Source organism: Thunnus thynnus, chromosome 12 (genome assembly GCF_963924715.1).
Source record: "Thunnus thynnus chromosome 12, fThuThy2.1, whole genome shotgun sequence".
NCBI classification, from domain to species: domain Eukaryota; kingdom Metazoa; phylum Chordata; class Actinopteri; order Scombriformes; family Scombridae; genus Thunnus; species Thunnus thynnus.
In genome coordinates this window covers 33,399,760-33,421,144 of record NC_089528.1, presented here as the reverse complement: position 1 = coordinate 33,421,144, position 21,385 = coordinate 33,399,760, and the positions used below count along the sequence as shown (strand labels likewise).

At 42.9% G+C, this 21,385-nt stretch overlaps 2 protein-coding genes and 1 long non-coding RNA gene across 5 annotated transcripts in view; 2 read left to right on the top strand and 1 right to left on the bottom strand.

The window, feature by feature from the left end:
- The window catches only part of pex5lb (peroxisomal biogenesis factor 5-like b), a 57,100-nt gene extending 54,363 nt beyond the window's left edge, over positions 1–2,737 (top strand). For both annotated transcript variants that reach the window (XM_067606987.1, XM_067606986.1), the window contains one exon: positions 1–2,737. This exon is cut by the window's left edge and continues 2,130 nt beyond it. The gene's annotated coding sequence lies outside the window, so the exon portion shown is untranslated.
- Positions 2,738–5,473: 2,736 nt separating this feature from the next.
- On the bottom strand, positions 5,474–20,541 carry mfn1a (mitofusin 1a). Of its 2 annotated transcripts, XM_067606983.1 has the most exons (19): positions 19,873–20,541; positions 19,385–19,504; positions 18,540–18,675; positions 17,243–17,405; positions 16,991–17,115; positions 16,430–16,538; positions 16,009–16,116; positions 15,529–15,682; positions 14,497–14,564; positions 14,005–14,126; positions 13,805–13,931; positions 13,126–13,230; positions 11,098–11,200; positions 10,792–11,012; positions 10,604–10,705; positions 8,590–8,786; positions 8,358–8,492; positions 6,883–6,988; positions 5,474–6,627 (listed from the first exon to the last, which is right to left on the bottom strand). In XM_067606983.1, the coding sequence occupies exons 2-18, from the start codon at positions 19,497–19,499 to the stop codon at positions 6,922–6,924; spliced, it is 2,157 nt and encodes a 718-aa protein (XP_067463084.1). In that variant the 5' UTR covers positions 19,500–19,504; positions 19,873–20,541; the 3' UTR covers positions 5,474–6,627; positions 6,883–6,921. The 2 variants fall into 2 exon arrangements, with proteins under 2 accessions (XP_067463084.1, XP_067463085.1); XM_067606984.1 differs by lacking the exon at positions 19,873–20,541 and having other exon boundaries at positions 18,540–19,158; positions 19,190–19,476.
- Positions 14,899–16,613, top strand: LOC137194827 (uncharacterized). Its single transcript, XR_010931024.1, has 3 exons — positions 14,899–15,177; positions 15,538–15,690; positions 16,466–16,613. It is a non-coding gene; the product is annotated as an uncharacterized lncRNA (long non-coding RNA).
- Positions 20,542–21,385: the final 844 nt, after the last annotated feature.

Sequence of the window (21,385 nt, the reverse complement as noted above, 5' to 3'; positions counted from 1 at the left end):
ACTGTGTTACTGCAGGTTTACAATAAGATAAAACTTGAACTACATGTATTAATCTGATCATCAACAAACAACAACAAACAAACAGACGGATCTGCAGGTTCAGGTTTTATCTGCTCTGGAAGCTGCGTCTGGCCAATCACAGCCGTTTATCTAATATGGGGCGGGTTTGATACGACGACTGACCAATGAGGAGTGTCGTTGAGCCGTTTTTGTAAACAACCAAGATGGCCGCTGCTGCTGATGTTGAACAGTCTGTTTATTAAAGGAGAAGAACAAACAACAGCACTTATAGCTGTTGATGTGAGTCGTGAGTCAGTCGGCGCTACGTCTCACGTTCTGCTGCTCTGATTGGTTGCAGGTCTGTCCAATCACATTTAGAGGCGTTTTGAGAGGCTCCGGACGCGTCAGGAAACTTCTGATTTAGTTGCTCAATGTAGAAAATTAACAAATTAAATAAAAAGTTGCCTGTTGGATGATGATGATGATGATGATGATGATGATGATGATGATGACAATGATGTGGAGGTCTGTCAGATAGATTACAGATTCAGAGGAGATTAAAGTGACGTCACGTTTGTTCTCGTCACTTTCTTCTCTTTAAAAACCTTTAAAGCCATAAAATGTCTCTTTGAGAACTTTGTGCTGCTCAGATTGTAAAACTTCCTCCAGAAGATAAAAACTCAGCTGTTCATGTGAAGCTCGTCTGCAGGACGTGTTGACGTCGCCTCCTGCAGGTCAACAAAGCAACAGCAGCAGCTTTAACATCTGGAACATCTGCAGGCAACCAGCGACACGAAGGGATGAAATATCACACTGTTCCCTTTAAAGCTGCAAAAAGTAGTCAACTCATTCATTGCTAATTGATTGATAAATAATTTTGTGGCGATCAATTTGTTGATTTGGATCCAAACAAGAAGAAAAATATAGAAAATCACCAGAATTGTCCTTTAAAATCAGATCAAAGCTGTTGCAGTTCACATCCTCGCCTGCAGGCGGCGACACCAACATGCTCACACCTGCTGCTCTGTGATTGGTTGATTCTGATACCTGACACTCAGCTGTTCGGTTCTGTCGTCGGTTCTCAGGTGAAAAAAACAAACTGATGTAAAATCATCAAATATTAAGAATGAATTTTATTTTAACGCATCAATCTACAAAAGCTGTCAATAAATATATAATATATTCCGCTATAATTAATACATTTGAATTATTTAAATGATCAGTTTGTTCGTCACACAGAGCTGCTGCTGATTCAGTGTTCTGGTGTTAAATTGTTTGTTTGCTGCTGCAGCTTTTAAAGGGAAGATTCACAAACTCACAGCAGATTTGAGACTAAATATCAGCTGTGAGACTCTTTTAGAAAACAGCTGTTTCATAGAAATAACTCTGAATCTAAGTTAGAGGTCAGAGAGAGAAACAGCTGCTGGGTTTGTTGTGGTTTGTAATGAACTTTATTACATTTATTGGTAACACTTTACTACACAAGTCTCCTCATTTATACAGATTTCCTGGAAGCTTTTTGAGTAATTTGCGTATTTTGGTATTTAACAGTAAATTTTTAGGACATTTGATGCTGTTTGATGGCTGTATGACTGTACAGGTTCACAATCATAATAATAATGATAATAATAATTACACTGAAAGGGTATCAATACAACATATTGATATAATTAGTCTCAAAGTGAATTAAGTGGAACACCAACGTGTAGCTCAGATTATATTTGCTTGTAGGAAAATATTAATTGATCAACTACACCAGATGTTCATGTTGGGAATAAACAATAAGATTCCAACATGTTAAACTAACTCATATATTATCATCTATAATCTGATATTTACTTTAGATTATAAAGCAAACTTACATTTTCATTCATGCACATAACGTCCTGCACGGCCAGGAAGACACTTTCATCTCCAAACGTTACCATCAACAACTAGCAGACAAACTAAACAGCCAATATATCAATTAACCACCCAAAGGAGCTGATTGGCTCCTGCCGTGCTCATCTACATTCTGGCCAATGAACAAATGAGGAGGCTGCTCTACCTGAACTGCAAGCCGTCTTACGATTGGTATAAATTATAAGAGAAAAACTGACAAAGTGTTAAGTTGGTTTAGTTGGTAAGTAGATGCTCATTATAGATTAATTAATTTAGACTCTTGACAGTTGGTTAACTGACAGAAACACGTCGTAGCAGATCAGATTGATTCTGCTGTGTAATTGTTCATTCTCAGGATGATGTCATGTGGTAGTTTACAGGAAATGTGCTCGTTAGTGTTTTTAATAAACTACCTAATATGCTAAAATGTAGTTTGACAGATAAAACTCCTCACTGAGAACTGAGTATTTTCTCTCAGTTAAAGAAAAATGACCAAATAAACCAACTCAACACTTTTTAGAATTTGTACTAAATTGCACCATCCTCTCTGTACAACGTCCTAAAAATTAAACACCTGCATTTAAATTACTCAGAAAATTGCCAGGAAATTAAAGGAGCTGTAAAATAAAGCATTTAACATCACAGATGGATGAAATTTAAAAACCAGGAGAGAATCTGGTTCATCATCAGCTGCTGAAGATGCTGAGTGTGAATCTTCCTCTGCAGCTTCACATGGATTCTGTTTGTCTTTAACATCCTGTCACTTCTTTATCTCATGTAAACGTCACTGTACAGACAATAATCACATGTAAACTGCTGATATTTTAGAGATTAAATCACTGATACGGAAGCTGAACCACTCTGATTATTTCATCTGAGGTCTGCGAGTCAGATCAAATCTGAATAAATAAAGATTTCATAGTTTTTAATGAAGAAAAAAAGTCAAAACAGTTGTTTGTTGTAAAGATCATCAACATGAACCTTATTTCAGTGACAGGTTTTGCTGCTGAGGCATCTTGGTAATCCAAGTCACTTCCTCACATGTCAGCTGATCAGTTTCTCCAACATGGTGACCTGAGACAGAGCGACTTTGTACAGAAGGCGGGAAAGCAGTGTTGTCCCTCATTTCTTGCACCTGCTGTGTGTCTTTCAAGGCTTTTGATTGGCTTCTCCAGGTCTGTTGTTACTGGTTACCTGTCTATGTGAGCTTGTCCTTGACTATGGAAATATTGCAAGATTTGCTTGACTTGGTTTCCATTGGTGTCCATTTGATGTTAGTATGAAGTTTGTCCAGGAGGAACTTGGTACAAGCTGTTGTTGTTGTAGTTGTTGTTGTGGTCATGTCATCCATGTACACCCTGGTCTGCAGACCACTCTTCAGGCGTTCTCCTACCGCCCAGCGTGATGCCCTGATATAAGCTCCATTGCCATGGTTACTGCCAGTGGAGAGATGGTACAACCTGACATTATTCCCGCCTCCAGGTGCTGCCGTGCGGTGGTGTTTTACTTTGTTGTGATACAGAAGTGGAAGCTTGTATGGAAGACATTGAAGTCCAGAACATTTCCTGAGGCACTGATCCAAAGGCATTGACCAAGTCTAAAAATACCACACGCAGGTTTTTATTTTCTCTCTTGGCAGTTTGTATCTGATGCCAGATGATGTTCTCACACTCCTGATTCTGCAGTGTTGTGTCCACCAAGCTGTTTCTCAGTAGGTAAGCAGTGAGTTTTGAGCCACAACGCTGAAGAATATTTTGCCTTCCACATTCTACAGTCGGCTGATTGGTCAAAACTGGTTGATGGTTGAGGAGTTTGCTTTTGTAGGAATCAGGATTCCTCCTGCACTCCGTCATGCCTTCAGTATGATGTGTTTTCCTCAGGCCACTTTCATTGGGTTCCAGAGGTATTTCAGGACTCCTGGAGCGTTTCTATAGAGCTTATACGTAATACGATTGAGTTCTGGGGTAGATGCTGTTCTTGCTCTGAACCTCTTTCCATGTTGGGGGCTTTGTATCCATCTGGTGATCTGGTGGGTGGATTGGTGGCACATCATGGGGGATAACTAGTAGTATGTTTCCCTCAGGTGCTCCTTGGAGGGGTCCTTAAGCTCTCTCAGCCTTCTGCTCTTCGCAAAGTTGCAGTACGTTGATTCCCTCCTTTTCCTCCACTGCTTCCTCAGTTCCCTCAGCTCTTACAGGATTTCGGCCACAACATTTGCAGCTTCTGACTCTCAATCTTCCGTTTTGCTGTTGGTCGTTCTTGGATGGGCTCATAGTTGTTATTGAGTCTGTGCTTGGTAGATGTTTGCTTGCGTTTGGGGTGATGATACCCTGTGGACTGTGGTGGATATCCTGCTGCTGGGCTTCAGTCGACTGACTCGACCTGCCTCTTACAGAGTACTGGTCAATACGAGGCCCTTCGCCAAGCTCTCTGAAGTACTTTCTCTTGCCCTTATGGATCTTAAGGACCTCATCTGAGGTTCCCTTTGTCCAACCGCAAATGCAGTTTTGGATTTTGTGTCCTGATGGAACTTCCATGTCATAATCTGTCTCGCTGCGGTTTCAGTTCCTGGGTCTTGATGTTTTCGCAGCATTTCATACTTATGTACTAGAAGTAGTGTTTCTCATGCAGGACTTTTACTTGTAATGGAGTATTTTTACATTGCTGTATTAGTACTTTTACTGAACTAAAGGATCCGATACTTCTTCCACATCTGGATCAGAGTCCTGATGTGAACTTGATCCAAGTTTCTGAGCATTTACTCCTGATGGGAAACAGAAGCTGATGGTTCTGCAGGTGTTACTCGCCTGAACACATCACAGAGATGAAGACGAGTTTCTGAGGAGAGAATCTACCTACTGATTGATTGATCTCTGTCCAGCAGCAACAGGATCAATCTTTTCTTCTGTTTGATCAATGATGAATCAAACGCTTCACAAAAAATCCAGATAAACTCAGTTTGTCATCAGCACAGATACAAACTCATCCACACAAAGGTTCAATAACTCAAAATCCATCAGAACAGAACAGACGTCAGAGTTCAGAGGAAGTTCGTTTCCACCAGAAGTGAATTCAACTAAATAATTAAAGTCACACGGCTTCATTTATCGTCCTGACGCAGTGTCACTTCAAGAGTTTGTTTGTGTAAGGCAGACGCCACTGAGCATGTGCAGGAACATGTTTCTGTTTACAGCTTCACTAGTTTGTTGTGCTACAGATCACAACTTCTGGACTTTACACTACATTACAGATTTCTCAAAAACTTCAGTATAAAGTCCAGAGGTTGTGATCTGCAGCACAACAAGCTGGTGAAGCTGTAAACAGAAACGCGTTCCTGCACATGCTCAGTAGCGTCTGCTGTGCACAGAACTACTCTCTGGAGACTGAAAACATGATGCTGTTATTAGTCTTTGGAGCCGTTTCTAAACAAACTAATGTGACCAAACTCTTCATGATGAAGGATCACTGACACACTGTGGATGTTAACTCAGGATGGAGCCTCACGTTCTGGAGCTTCATACAGAGTTAAACGTTACAGCTGAGATCAACAACTTCAACCACCGGAGGTAAAAAAAAACAACAGATTTCCAGCTGTTCTTTAACAACAAACATGATTTACTAAAGTTATCATCAATCTGATACTTTAAACATGATTAGTTTATGATTCATACTAACCAGTTTAACCAGGGTAGGTTACACATGATCATATGACAGGAAGTGACATCAGCACTCAGATCAAAACAATCTAATCATTAAACAGGTGTTGACACATTTTCACATTTGACTGCAAAATAACACAAAATGCTGCCGGCTGAATACAAACGTTCACATCTGCTGCTACTGTTAGTCAAGTTTCATCCAAGTTTGTCTTAACTTTTATCCAAATTTAATAATAATAATAATAAATAAATAAATACTAGGAGATTAACAGCAGGTGGCGCTAATTCTCCAGTCGGTGCCATTAAACTGTTGCAGAAGAAGAGAAACAAGGAGAATCAAAGCTCAAACGATGGAAAACATGATGGAAATATGACGTTTCTGTTAGTTTCTTGTGTTGATGTGAGGAAGGTTACAGTCTCCTCATCATCGCTCCACACAGATCTGATGTTTTCAACTCTTCAGTGACATTTAAGTCACACGATTCATGACGTCATCATGTATTCATTCAGTCTGTTTACACACAGCTGCTGTTACACCTCAGACAGGAAACACTTTTTACAGATTTAGAGATTTTTTTAAAGAATTTCCAGTCAGATTTTTTTATGTGTGGATCGAAAATGTTGAGAATGAGTTAATCACAAGTGAAATATTGTTTTTGTCATTAATCAGCATCACAGAATAAGACAAACAGACGGTTAATTAGTGGAAGAACAGAAGCAGCAGAATATGTTTCAATAAATATTTAGTTTGAACAGCTGAGACGCTCCGAAACAGAGAAGAAGAAGAAAAGAAGCCTTTTGGTTTATGAGGAAAAATAAACAAATAGTGTTTTTATGGTTAATTTGTGAATCAGATTCTACACATTAATGAATAAATATGAACAGCTGCTGTTGGTGTCGTCGTTCCTGTTTCCACAGGTCGTTTTCAGCTGACCAGTCAAACAGAATCAGCAGCTTCACTTCAGTTTGTCTTCAAGGTGAAACACATTTTTCCTCCTCTGGTTTCTGTCTCAACACTTCTGCTGTTGTGTCTTCATGTTTGGAGGTTTTCTGTCTCTTTCTGTTGTTTTGTGGCCAAAGCAGAAATCTGCAAACATGAAACACATGAAACTAAAACTGAGAAAATATTCTTCTGTGATTTGACTCTTTAAAATAAATACTGTCAGTAATACTTTGTACATTGGGTGATTATTCATGTATTATTAATAACTGTTTTGGCTAAATGAGATTATTGCCACAGTGGAGATCGATGTCTCTGTTGTCAGTTTGTTTCTGCAGGACGAGAACAAAGTTGAAAGTGTTTTAAATGTTGGATGATCCGGCAGCAGGGGGCGCTGCTCACCAGCAAACACCATCAGACGCTTCACTTCTTCTTCATGTGTCAGTTTCCCTGCAGGTACTGAACAGAAAAGGCCTCCAGCTGAGTCTCCAGCTCCGTCGCTCTGTTCCTGAAAATCACAATCAAACTCTTATAAAGTCATTTTAACTCAAGAACTACTTTAATGATTTACAGCTAAAGTTAATATTAACTCTAAACCATCTTATAAAATATGACTCGTTAAAAACAGCTCCATCTCAACCAACTTCACCATTAAAATTCAGTTGTTTAAGCATTGATAATAATAATAATAATAATAATAATCTAATAGATACTTTCACTTATTTTTTTATTGTAAAATTGGCAACGCTTTATTTTCTTTTTATTACAGGTCCTTTAATTGTATTTTTATTTCCTGGAAACATGCAGGTGTTTCACAGTAAACCTTTAGGACATTTTACAGACAGGATGTTGTTTATAAGCAGAAATCTAAAAAAGGTTTAAGTTGGTTTAGTTACATTTAGTTCACTACATTTGGGTTCATGTGTAGTTGTTAATTTGTAAAAATCCTTAATAAATTAGACTCTAAACAATTCTTTAACAGACAGAAAGTACTTTTAGTTTTCAGGAGTTTTGTGTTGTATATGTAGGTTGTTTCTTCAAAACTCTATAACGGGAACATTTCCCCAAACTTTTAAAGAAATGTCAGAAGAATTAATAGTTACACAGCAGCCAAAATTACTGACAAAAATTCTATTTTTAAGAATCTGACGAGGAAGTTTTGCAAATTAAAAGCTACATATGAACCCAAATATAATGAAGGGCATTTACTGACTAAACCAACTTTTTTTTTTGTTTTTTCTTATAATTTGTACCAAATTCTGTAAAATGTACAAAGGATTAACTGTTAGATGCAAACGGTTTTGAAAATTTCCAGGAAATTAGTATAAAATGAAGGGACATGTAAAATAAAATGTTACAGTGAAAATGTATTTATATTATTTATGATCACTTGTCCTTTGTGGTACTCATCCTCTCTCACCTTCTACACCGAGATAAATTACTTGCACTGTTTGTGTAAACCTGCTGGGAAATAAACTGTTTGATTCTGTACTTTTACTTTTGATCCTCACAGTTTATTGATAATGAAGAAGCAAACTGTTAGCCTAGCTTAGCACAAACACTGGAAGCAGGGGGAAACTGTTAGCCTAGCTTAGCACAAACTTTGTAAGCAGGGGGGAACTGTTAGCCTAGCTTAGCACAAACACTGGAAGCAGGGGGAACTGTTAGCCTAGCTTAGCATAAACATTGGAAGCAGGGGGAAACTGTTAGCCTAGCTTAGCACAAAGACTGGAAGCAGGGGGAAACTGTTAGCCTTGCTACATCAGGAGAAAATAAATCCTTTTCTAACAGTTCCATGTTAGTCTGATGTCCACCCACCCAGCTGGCACTCTGGTAGAATAAATTAAACCCCCCTCAGTGAGAGTGTGACCTCTGACCTGAAGGCCTTTGACCTCCTCTGGATATTCTCCAGCCGCTGGATCCTGAAGCTCAGCTGACGGATGTTTCCCTCCAACTCTGCTTCACTCAGATCCACCCGCTGAGTCAGACGACTGAAGGTTGCCCCCAGCTCCCTCAAACACACACACACACACACACAGAGTAACACACCTGCCCAGCGTTTCAGCAGGTGTTCAGTGTGGGACATGTCAGCTGGGGGCGGAGTCTTACTTGTACACCTGCTGGCTGCAGGCAGAGCTAGTGATGGGGATGACAGTTCTCAGGCGGTGGGCGGCATGCTCCATGAACTGCTGCTTCAGAACGCGTTCTCTGCTGGCATTGGTCCAGGTGAGTTTCTCATACAGGTAAAGGAGGCCGTACAGCGACAGAGAGAGAGCGATGAGCCGCCAGCCCACCGAACGCCACACCTGCAGCGACAACACACACCTGAGAGACACCTGCGGCAACAAGACACACTTGAGAGACACCTGCGGCAACAAGACACACCTGAGAGACACCTGCGGCAACAAGACACACCTGAGAGACACCTGCAGCAACAAGACACACCTGAGAGACACCTGCGGCAACAACACACACTTGAGAGACACCTGCGGCAACAAGACACACCTGAAAGACACCTGCGGCAACAAGACACACCTGAGAGACACCTGTAGCAACAACACACACTTGAGAGACACCTGCAGCAACAAGACACACCTGAGAGACACCTGCGGCAACAAGACACACCTGAAAGACACCTGCGGCAACAAGACACACCTGAGAGACACCTGTAGCAACAACACACACTTGAGAGACACCTGCAGCAACAACACACACCTGAGAGACACCTGCGGCAACAAGACACACTTGAGAGACACCTGCGGCAACAAGACACACCTGAGAGACACCTGCGGCAACAAGACACACCTGAAAGACACCTGCAGCAACAAGACACACCTGAGAGACACCTGCAGCAACAACACACACCTGAGAGACACCTGCGTCAACAAGACACACCTGAGAGACACCTGCAGCAACAAGACACACCTGAGAGACACCTGCAGCAACAAGACACACTTGAGAGACACCTGCAGCAACAACACACACCTGAGAGACTCCTGCAGCAACAAGACACACCTGAGAGACTCCTGCAGCAACAAGACACACCTGAGAGACACCTGCAGCAACAACACACACCTGAGAGACACCTGCAGCAACAACACACACTTGAGAGACACCTGCAGCAACAAGACACACCTGAGAGACTCCTGCAGCAACAACACACACTTGAGAGACACCTGCAGCAACAAGACACACCTGAGAGACACCTGCAGCAACAAGACACACCTGAGAGACACCTGCGGCAACAAGACACACCTGAGAGACTCCTGCGGCAACAAGACACACCTGAGAGACACCTGCGGCAACAAGACACACCTGAGAGACACCTGCGGCAACAACACACACCTGAGAGACACCTGCGGCAACAAGACACACTTGAGAGACACCTGCGGCAACAAGACACACCTGAGAGACACCTGCAGCAACAAGACACACCTGAGAGACACCTGCGGCAACAAGACACACTTGAGAGACACCTGCGGCAACAAGACACACCTGAGAGACACCTGCGGCAACAAGACACACTTGAGAGACACCTGTGGCAACAAGACACACCTGAGAGACACCTGCGGCAACAAGACACACCTGAGAGACTCCTGCGGCAACAAGACACACCTGAGAGACACCTGCGGCAACAAGACACACTTGAGAGACACCTGCGGCAACAAGACACACTTGAGAGACACCTGCGGCAACAAGACACACCTGAGAGACACCTGCAGCAACAAGACACACCTGAGAGACACCTGCGGCAACTAGACACACCTGAAAGACACCTGCGACAACAAGACACACCTGAGAGACACCTGCAGCGACAAGACACACCTGAGAGACACCTGCAGCAACAACACACACCTGAGAGACAGCTGTCTGTAAAGATGTTTAGCCAATTAATCAATGAATGAAAATTAAACAATTAGTAACCATCTGAGGCAGTAAACTCCAGATCCACTTTGCTGATGAACAACATGAGATGTGGTTGAAAGCTCTGGATCACTGAATATTTGGGGGTTGTGGATAAACATTTAAAGACGTCGGCTTGGACTAATTGAATCAATTAGTCTAGAAAACAATGTGAAGACGTATTAATAATGAAAATAATAATCAGCTCTGAAGGACGCACCACTCCACCGATTATCAGGACCGTCATGGATGCTCGGGAGGTGACAGAGACCAGACCTGTTGCTATGGAAACCACCATCTCATCCTTGAAGCTGGAGCCTTCCTGAGGACAGAGATGATGTTTTCATGGTTATGACTCGTCTAAAGAAATGTATTTCAAACCCAAACGTGTCACGGCGGTGACCTCACCTGCAGTCTGGGGTCAGCACTGCTCAGTGCCCGTTTGGCGTTGGCGGCTCCGATGAAGCGCGTGACGAGTGCAGTCCAGCCCAGAGAGAACTGGAACTCAATGTTTTCCCGAAAGTCTGCACAGAGGGTGGCAAGGCTGAGGTCATAGGTCATCTCGAAGGAGGAGGAGGGAGCAGAGAGCTGCTCCTGAACGGACAGAGACAGCAGAGGACGGACGCTGTCTGAGGACAGAGCACAGAGATCACTGAGGATGACACGGGAACAGACGGAGGAGGTTACGTAAGGAAGGTGAGACGCCGCTCGTACCGATCATGTGTCTCTGAGCATCTCTGATGTCTCTGAGGACACTGACGGAGCAGCGATGAGCCAGACAGCCGATGATCCTCTCCTCCACATGCTGCAGCAGCTTCTGAAAACACAAAACATGAAAACTGAAGCTCAGACTGAGTCAAACTCTTTTTCAGAGACAAACAACATAACAGGTCGTAATATCAGTCGCCCAAAAATGAGCTACAGTTAGTTTGAGTGACAGCTGCCATCTAGCGGCCGTAGTAACTGTGAAGTGGAGCAGTGGAGCAGATGACGTATATATATGTGACAGGTGGATGGAGGCTTTAACCCAACAGGAGACTCTGTTCATTTCCTGTTTCCAACCACAAGTCGGGACAATTGTTGGGACAAAAGCGTAACTACGATCGTCCCCCAACCTTAACCCTGTGGTTATTATTGTAGCCATGACGACGAAAGCCTAACTCTGAGGAAGTAGTAACTTTAACCCACCACGTTTCTCAAACCGTTACAAAGTGATCATTTTAACCCAAACCATCATCTTTAAACCCAACCAGACGTGAACCACAGCGCTGACACACCATAAAACATCATGATAGTTTAACAGTGATGTGTGACGGTTTATAAATGATGATGTCATCCTGCTGATAGAGACGCCAGATTAGAAAACGCTGCTAACCACAGACCTGGAGGTTCATGTGGAGGACTTGTGGAGACAGATGTCCCCAACAAACAGTCATGTTAGTAAAGTGCAAAGATAATCAATAAGAGACGGTTCCCAGGGGGACGATCAGTGATGTCACATTTTGGTTTTCTGTGTGTGATGATTGAAGATCACTAGACCCATTTTTATTGTGAGAAGTGTTAAAGGTGATGAGACAGTATTTTTCTAGACCAGGTGCAATTGATACATGTTAGACAAGTTTGAGACAGAATTGTTTCTGAGATGAATCATGTCTGGATTATTACCAAAGTGTCAAGATCAATCGAGGTGGAGTCTAGAAAATAAGCTCCACATTAGGAGGGATTATGAGAGGTCTATGACATCATGTTTTATGATCTTGCATTAGGTCCTTGATCCGGGGATCAGTAAACCTCTTCACACTGAACTCTACCAGCTTCCAGTCTGTGTCTTTGAGTCTTTCTCTTGTAAGTTGTGGGTGTCCTGAACATTAATTGGCCCATATAAAGATTTCCTGTCCTCAGTGTTATCAGTGTATCAACACCGCCAACCATCTCCATCATCATCATTACTGTGATTATCGTCTCCTGCCTTCATCGGCACTTTGATTTTGTTTAGCCATACATTAAAAAATGCATTTAAGAGAATAAAACGAAACAGGATCTCCATTACAAAAACAAACAAACACATTTTACTGTGAAGCTTTGGTGACTCCTAGTGACTCCTAGTGACTCCTAGTGACTCCTAGTGACTCCTAGTGACTCCTAGTGGGGGTCACATCACTCAACACAACACCTGCAACATCAGTATCACATCATTCACATCATACGTGCAGTTTCACCTCAACAGGTGGAGCTGAAACTGTCCAACAGTACACACACACACACACACACACACACACACACACAGTCAGGTGTGTGTGCATGTGTCCTGAATCAAACACACACATCTTGATCTAAATGTTGCCTCAGAGGAACAAACAGCACATTAAGCTGCTTTACTTCAAATCCAGTTTAACAGCACGAACACCGACCTGTCTGTGTGTGTGTGTGTGTGTGTGTGTGTGTGTGTGTGTGTCTGTGTGTGTGTGTGTGTGTGTCTGTGTGTGTGTGTGTGTGTGTGTCTGTGTGTGTGTGTGTGTGTGTGTGTGTCTGTGTGTGTGTGTGTGTGTGTGTGTGTGTGTCTGTGTGTGTGTGTGTCTGTGTGTGTGTGTGTGTGTGTCTGTGTGTGTCTGTGTGTGTGTGTGTGTGTTTTATAAGGTTCAGTCAGTGAAGGAGAGCGGCAGGTACACAGCTCAGTCTGACAGTATTACAGTATTACTGCAGTACTATTTGACAGTATTACAGTATTACTGCAGTACTCACGGCCTTGTAGAGCTCCAGAGTTTCTTGTGTGGGGTTGAAGTCGGCTCTGAACTCCTCCACCAGAACAGGAAGCGAGTGGATCTGATCTGACATCGCCGTGGCAACCTGCCGGACAATTAAACCAGCTGCTGTCACATCCACATGATTACACATGTTCAGTGTGTTCATTACTGCTGCAACGATGATTACTTTCATTAACAATAATCTGTCAATCATGTTCTTGATTAATCGATGAGTTGTTTGGTCAGAACATGGTATCAAATGTGTCAAAGATCTTCAGTTTACTGTCATAGAGACTAAAGAACTTTAACAAGCCGGAATCAGAGAATTTGAACATTTTTCATTTAAAAATGCCGACAAACGATTAATTGATTATCAAAATAGTTGGTGATTAATGTATCTGCTCTGGTATCAATACTCTGAGGACAAAACGTCTGTTAACAGGACAATGAGGTTGTTTTCCAGCGTCGCCACGAGGAGTCACCACAGTCAGATGTTAAACAGAAATCTACAGACAAGACGGCTGCAGAGAACACATGAACTGGTCTCTGTAGGGTTTAAACATGTTGCAGTGAACGTATCAGGATATTTAATCCATCATGTTGAGTCTGTTCCTCCATTCTCAGAAAGAACAATCATCAGACGGATATGTAAACACAACCAGGAGTCACTTCGTTACCTTGGCAGAAACACCTTCAGTCAGAGTCTTGATCTTCTCTTTGACGCTGTCGGTCAGACGGTTAATCTGTCCCCGAACAAAGTCCAGTCGGTCCCTCTGCTCCTCCCGCTCCTCCAGGCAGCAGATCCTGCAAAAGTCAAAGGTCAGAGCAGGCAGAAACACTGTCTTCCTTTTTGTTCAAGAAACGACGTTTTGCTCACTTCCTGTCAGCAGACGCGATGTTGATGGCGTCCATCACAGCTTTGATGGCCTCGCTGATCTGCCACGCTCTCACTGTGTGCTGCTCGAATTTAGTCTTCACTGCAGACTGAGAGATGAACTCCTGCAGGGTCAAAGGTCACTTACAGTATCTATCCCCTGACCAGCGGTGGAAGAAGGACTCAGATCCTTTACTGCAGTAAAAGTACTAATACAGCGATGTAGAAATACTCACTGCATGAAAAATCCTACTACAGTAAAAGTACATAAGTATTATCCATTGTGTCAAATCTTCATCTGAAAAGTAACTAAAGCTGTCAAATAAATGTAGTGGAGTAGAAAGTACAATATTTCCCTCTGACATGTAGAAAGTAGCATCACATGGAAATACTCAAGTAAAGTACAAGTACCTCAAACTGTACTAACATGCAGTACTTCAGTAAATGTACGTAGTTACTTTCCATCACCAGTTTTGTGTTTTTGTGTTTTTGTACCTCGAACGTCCTCTCAAACCTCTGGAACTCTCTCAGTCTCTCGTGGAAACCTTCAGCCAGAGCGCCACCTGCAGGAGGCGACAGACGGCTGCAGGTGAGCGTCGAACCTCCGAACAACGTTTATCATTTAATCATCGTTATTTTTATCAATTTCATTAGTCTGCTGGTCGATTAGTTCTCATTCTCATTGGTCGAATAATCTCCGTGTTATTTTCATAAGGAGAAAAGTGCTACATCAACAGCTTTCCAGGATTAATCCATTATTTCCTGCGGCGGGAGGGACAGACTAACAAATTACCTGTGAAAACAACGGGGGTGTATTCAAAACACCCCCGTTGTTTTCACAACTTTGAACTCGCCCAACCTGATGAAGCCTGCTGGGTCAAATTTTACTCAACGTTTACTGAACGTTTACTGAATCTGTGTTTCTCCAGAATGACACAACGAGAACCCCCGCCAGGCCAAAATACATTTTAATATTTGATATCTGAATGAATGGATACAGCGTTTGGGAGTCTCTGTGCTGCGCTGCTCCTGTACGTGAGTCAACCTCTGCGTCGTTGCCTGGGAAACCACTGGTCGCGCGGCTCCGTTAAGGAGTATGTTTGCGTTGCGAGCGGGAAAGAGCGAGGAGCAGAGAAGTGACGGTGGATGCGAGCGGAGCAGAGGAAAAGGTTAGTAGTAAGTTGTCAGTCTGGCAGTAAATGTACAGCACAGACTACAGTGTGTCAGTTAATAAATGCTAAAAAGTCACGTCTGTTGTTTCCTCAAATGCTGGAAAAGTGAAGGAGGTTAGCTCCAAAGTTAGCAACAGTGGGTTAGCCTAGCCTGAAGATGCTAAACAGAGAAATACAGAACAGAGAAATATGTGACTGCCGAGTTTACTGTGCAGTATGTCCCTGAACGCATCACCAGGAACAGTTTCTCTGCTGTGATGGATTATTAATGTGCAGAAATCTCAGTTTCTGTCTCATTAATGACTCTTATTTGAACAAACACTAAAGTTACCCTCACCTGTCTCACCTGTCTCACCTGTCTCAGGCATGCCCTGCGCTCGCTGCATCCTGGAGATCAGCACCTCTTTAGCCGAGACGAAGAAGATCCTCCCCGCCGCCTCGTCCAGACTTACCACCCTCAGCTCCTCAGCCAGGAAGTGGACGCAGCGGTCCAGGTGCTGCTTCCTCACCTGCACAGGTTCAGTTTCACTTTGTTTGTTCTTCATGTTGCTCGTTGTACTCTGATCTATTTCTTTCTTTTTAGACAAGTTCTGTATGATTCGTTTTTATGAATATAAATGAGGTTGGTGTTCTCCTGACACATGTCAGCCAATCAGAGAGCAGGATTTTCTGTTGCCATGGTGAACAGAGAAAACTGGGAGAGCTGGTTGAGACGTTTACTGAGAAGCAGCTGCAGGAAAACTTGGGTTTTAAGGTCGACTGAGGTTGAAATCTACGTATGGACATCCGACACACACACACACACACACACACACACACACACACACACTCTGACCTCCTCGATGTACTCGGGTTCGGTCACTGAAGCGTCCCATCTGTTGTGGAGGATGAAGATGTTTGGTTTGGAGATTCTCTCACTGACTTTGTGGAAGAAAAGTTTCTCCTGCCAACAGAAACACACGCACGCACACACACACGCACGCACACACACGTACACACACGCACACACATGCGCACGCACACACGCGCACGCACGCGCGCACGCACACACGCACGCACGCACACACACGCACACAGCTAATCTGAGTCTTATGATAATATTTATATTTAAGAAACTGGAATCAGAGAGTTTGGACATTTTTTCTTTAAAAAATGACTCAAAACAATCAATTAACAAAACAGTTGGCGTTCAATTTTCTGTCGATCATCTAATCGATCAATGGACTGATCAGTGCAGCTCTATAGAAAACACTCACCGTGTTCATCAGCGTGGACTCTGCGTTTCCCACCAGGACGAAGACGTCGGCGTCCAGACAGAACTTATCGATCCAGCCGTCCAATTCCAGTGTGACGTCAGTGCCGGGGCTGGGTCAGAGGTCACAGGTCACAGGATACAGGTCAGAGGTCACAGGTCACAGGATACAGGTCAGAGGTCACAGGTCACAGGATACAGGTCAGAGGTCACAGGATACAGGTCAGAGGTCAGAGGTAGAAATGAGTTTGATTTGTATTTATTCAGTTCACTGTTGTATCATCCTGTGATCTCCAGGACGGAGATCTGTGAAGGAGATCTTCAGTCACCTGCCTGTCCAGAGGTGAGGAGGAGTAGGAGGAGGAGGAAGAGGAGGAGGATGAGTAGGAGGAAGAGGAGTAGGAGGAAGAGGAGGAGGAGCTGTGGGCTCTTCAGTCACCTACCTGTCCAGAGGTGAGGAGGAGTAGGAGGAGGAGGAAGAGGAGGAGGAAGAGGAAGAGGAGGAGGAAGAGGAGGAGGAGGAGGAGGAAGAGGAAGAGGAGCTATCGGTTCTTCAGTCACCTACCTGTCCATGAGAACCAGGTCGTCTCTCAGCAGAGCGCAGCGACTTTTAGGCCACAACACTTTGACCAGACTGCCTGAGTCCAGCGTGGGATCCATGTGGAGAGCATGAGCCAGCTGGTTCACCGTCTGACCAGGAGGAGGAGGAGGAGGAGGAGGAGGAAGGTCAGGTTATCACTCAGTCATGTGATTCATCAACACACATCTCTGTTTAATCGCAGGTTAACGTGCGCCTGTCCCTTTAAATCCTGCGTACCGTGACGTTCCTCCTCTCATTGGACGCCTCGGTGGTGAGGTACGCCTCGTCGCCGTCGGTTCCTTCCACCCTCAGGAAGCAGTTGGTGGTGTGACCGATGCCGCTGGGTAGCACTCTGTCCCGCAGCATGGCGTTGATCACCGTGCTCTTCCCGTTACTCGTCCTGCGGAGAGACGACGTCATGGTTACGTCATGATTACGTCATGGTTACGTCATGGTTACGTCATGGTTACGTCGTTATTTGAGAAGTCTTAAAGGGCAACACACACACACACCTGAACGTTCTGGATAAAGTTTCGTTTCATTCATTAATTGATACTTCGGATATGAAGATGAATGTTTTTGTAAAATAGTGACACAGAAATAGAAATAAAAACAAACAAAAAAGCTGTAAGTTTTCTCCTTTTTGGACTCATGATGGAACAAAATAAAGACAAACTGACACCGCAGACGTCTAAATGAGTGTTTCAGCTTTCCGTTGCTATGGAAACGCTGATCAAAAATGATAAATACACAAACTAAAATGTGGCAATAATTATAAATATATCCATAAAAAAAAAAGATTAAAAGAACTCGTCAGTATCTCATGGACTCATTTACAGGGAAATTACATCATCCAGCATGTTGCATCATCTGACAGTTATTACATCATCACTTCCTACAGAAATACAACAGCACAGCTCTGACAGCCGGTGACGCCGACGCTCAGGCAACGCTCAGTCAACGCTCCGCAGGACGACGTGGACAAAGTGAAGCAGGAAGCAGTTTGTGGGTCAGAGATAAGTTTATCTGAGCCGACAGTTGGATTCAACAGAAAACTGTTGAGTTAACAGCTGCAGGAATCAGAGCTTCACTTACAGACACCACAGACAGGAAGCAGCAGCAGCACCGTCTGCATGGAAACAACACTCTTCTTCTCTGGACTCTTTAACAACACGTAGTTAAACCTTCTACAGGAAGGAAACTAACTTATATATTTGATATTATTCTCAAAGTATAAAATCCTAACAAGTCATGTGTGTTCTAATAAAATAGTTTAATATGACGTCTAAACTCACCGAGAAATCTGATAATCCAGGAACAAACGTCAGATTATCAGAATGTTTTCTTCTTAATTATTGATTCATGAAAACATTTTCTACACTTCAGGATTCAAATATTTCATGTTACAAAATATCAAAACGTGTAACTGTAGATTATAAACTCGCAGGTCAGAGTTTGCTGCTTTAGCGGATATATTAATATGTGTGAGAAAATGATGATCAGCTGACGTGTTTCCAGTGTTTTTATTGGTTACCTGCCAAAGAAGGCGACCTTCATGTGTCTCCGCAGCAGAATCTCTCTGATGGTCGCCAGTTTGGTGGCGCAGCTCTGCATCTCTAAGCTCTGCTCCTCCACGGCCACCTGACCCAGCTCGTCGCTCCGCCACGCCTCTGACGTCACACAACAAACAAACAACAAACAAACAAACGAGATGTTAACAGCTGATGTTCAGAGCTTGAAGCTGTTCTGAAGAACTTTATTTTAAATTTTGATTTAATTACAAGAAATAGCAACAACAAGCTCAGTGTGTGTGTGTGTGCGTGCGCGCGCGTGTGTGTGTGTGCGCACACTTTTCTTTCTGTCTTTGTGAGGCCCGCTCAGTTTTAACCCCTCGTAGTGACGATATTTCTACATTATGAGGCGGGTTCAGACTTGTTCTGAGGGTTCAGGTGAGAGTTCAGGGATGAGGTCTACATACTCAACCAGACCTGGACCACTGTAGAGCGACACATCTGTCACCTGCTAGTCGCTGCAGTTAGAAAGGTTGTTGTGTTCTGAACTAGCGGATACAGAAATAGATTGACGGTGAAAACTGCATCACTACGACACCAAACATGAATAAACACGAAGGTAAGAACCACAGAACTGAAGAACTCTCTAACGAGCACTTACAGCAGTCTGCACATCACAAGGACTCAGTTACACCACGAAGACGTCACTTCACACATTAATACACAAGTTGTTCATGCAGACGTCTGGAGTTTTTTGGAACATAAATGTGACGTAACGCAGCTTTACTGGACTTCTGATGTGGTGGAAGGTCCTCACAAGTATAGATAGACAAACATGTGTGTGTGTGTGTGTGTGTGTGTTTCTGACCATCAACAAAGGCGGAGCCATCCTTCACAAAGTCCAGCAGCTGATCAAAGATGGAGCTGATTGAAAGCTTCGCAACGACAAAACGCCGCAGAGGAGACACATCCACGTCGTCCATGACACCTGACACACACACACACACATTAACACACACACATTAACACACACACACATTAACACACACACATTAACACACACACACATTAACACACATTAACACACACACACATTAACACACACACACATTAACACACACATTAACACACACACACATTAACACACACACACAAACACACACATTAACACACACACACAAACACACACATTAACACACACACACATTAACACACATTAACACACACACACATTAACACACATTAACACACACACACATTAACACAACAACAAACACACTGTTGATCTACAGATGGACACACACTCTGCTGTCTCTCTCTTACACACACACACACAGCAGAGGTGTGTGTGTTTACCGTACTCTGCGTGTCTCGTGGGTTCAGAGGTCAGTCATGTTTCTGGGGTTCCTCGTCCTGCCGAGCCGCCGCCTGCTCCCATCATCCCTCTGTTCAACACGGCGACACATCAGACACATGAAGACTGAACAGATCATTAGCACTTAAAGCTCAGCTTACACTGCTGCGTGTGTGTGTGTGTGTGCGTGTGCATGTATGTCTGTGTGTGTGTGTGTGTGTGTGTGTGTGTGTGTGTGTGTGTGTGTGTGTGTGTGATCCTCTTAGCAGGACTTAGAGCTGCTTCACCCGTCAGACCTGCAGCCTCAACAACCTGCTGACTCCCACAGGTGTGTTAGTGGGTCATTTAGTTTATCTGCATTATTATCAGCAGAGGAAAGAAACTAAGTACATTAACTCAAGTACTAAAGATGTAAAGATGAAACCAGTGGTTTCCAACCTTTTTGGCTTTTGACGTCTTACAAAAAGCAGTGTGTAGTCGGGGTCACATTTCACATGTCTATGAGTTGTTAACAGCTCCACCAAATAGTGATTTTTCCCTCTAAACTTCTCACATGCTTTCATTTCAATAAATGTTCAAATGATCCAATATTTCAGCAAAAATCAAAGATTAGAGAAAAAGTCCAAAAACTGAAAACAGATTTGTGTATCAGAACTTTGTTTTTTCTTCTTTCCTCTCCCATTAATCATCTCACCACCCCTCAGATTTATCTGCTGACCCTTTGGAGGGGCCCGACCCCTAGGTTGGGAACCACTGGACTAAACTAGCTAACTGTATATAAAGTAGTGTAAACTAGCTCCACCTCCAGCAGCTACAACAGTAACATGCTGCTCTAACACTGATGCTTCACTATTAATAATCTAATGATGTCATATATAATAATATATCAGTCAGAGGGACCAAACCACTACTTTTACTGCAATACTTTAACTACATCAAGCTCATAATACTTATGTACTTTTACTGCAATACTTTAACTACATCAAGCTCATAATACTTATGTACTTTTACTGCAATACTTTAACTACATCAAGCTCATAATACTTATGTACTTTTACTGCAATACTTTAACTACATCAAGCTCATAATACTTATGTACTTTTACTGCAATACTTAATCACAAAGTTGCTGAACTATATCAATAAATGAAGTGATTAATCTGTCCTGAGGGGGGCAGTATAATTAAAAATAAAGCTCTTGAAAGGATCTAAACTCTTTATGTTCAAACACATCTGTTCACATATTCTACAGATGTAACATTCAGACAAGTTTACATATTTTTAAAAACTTTTTTCTTCATTTTTAGTACAAAGTCTGATTCATGAACCTGAGGGGAGAGTTCAGGTTTCTCAGTTTATTGACGAGAAGAATTCTTTGTTTCAGTTTAAATCAAACTGAAGACATTAAAGTGCAGACAGGAAACAATCTGATTATATCAGCGTATTCCCCCTGATAAGGACATACATCTTATTACAGGGTTTCTGCAGGTTCACCAAGTTAAATTTCAGAGTTTTT

What these genes read in the sequence shown, in the direction of transcription:
- mfn1a (XM_067606983.1), bottom strand. Translation starts at nt 19,499, where the DNA reads ATGGACGACGTGGATGTGTCTCCTCTGCGGCGTTTTGTCGTTGCGAAG. An exon ending in TGCTCAGAGACACATGATCG is followed by an intron (nt 11,013 to 11,097) that starts GTACGAGCGGCG and finishes CTCTGTCCTCAG; the next exon opens with ACAGCGTCCGTCCTCTGCTG. An exon ending in GTGCTGACCCCAGACTGCAG is followed by an intron (nt 10,706 to 10,791) that starts GTGAGGTCACCG and finishes CTCTGTCCTCAG; the next exon opens with GAAGGCTCCAGCTTCAAGGA.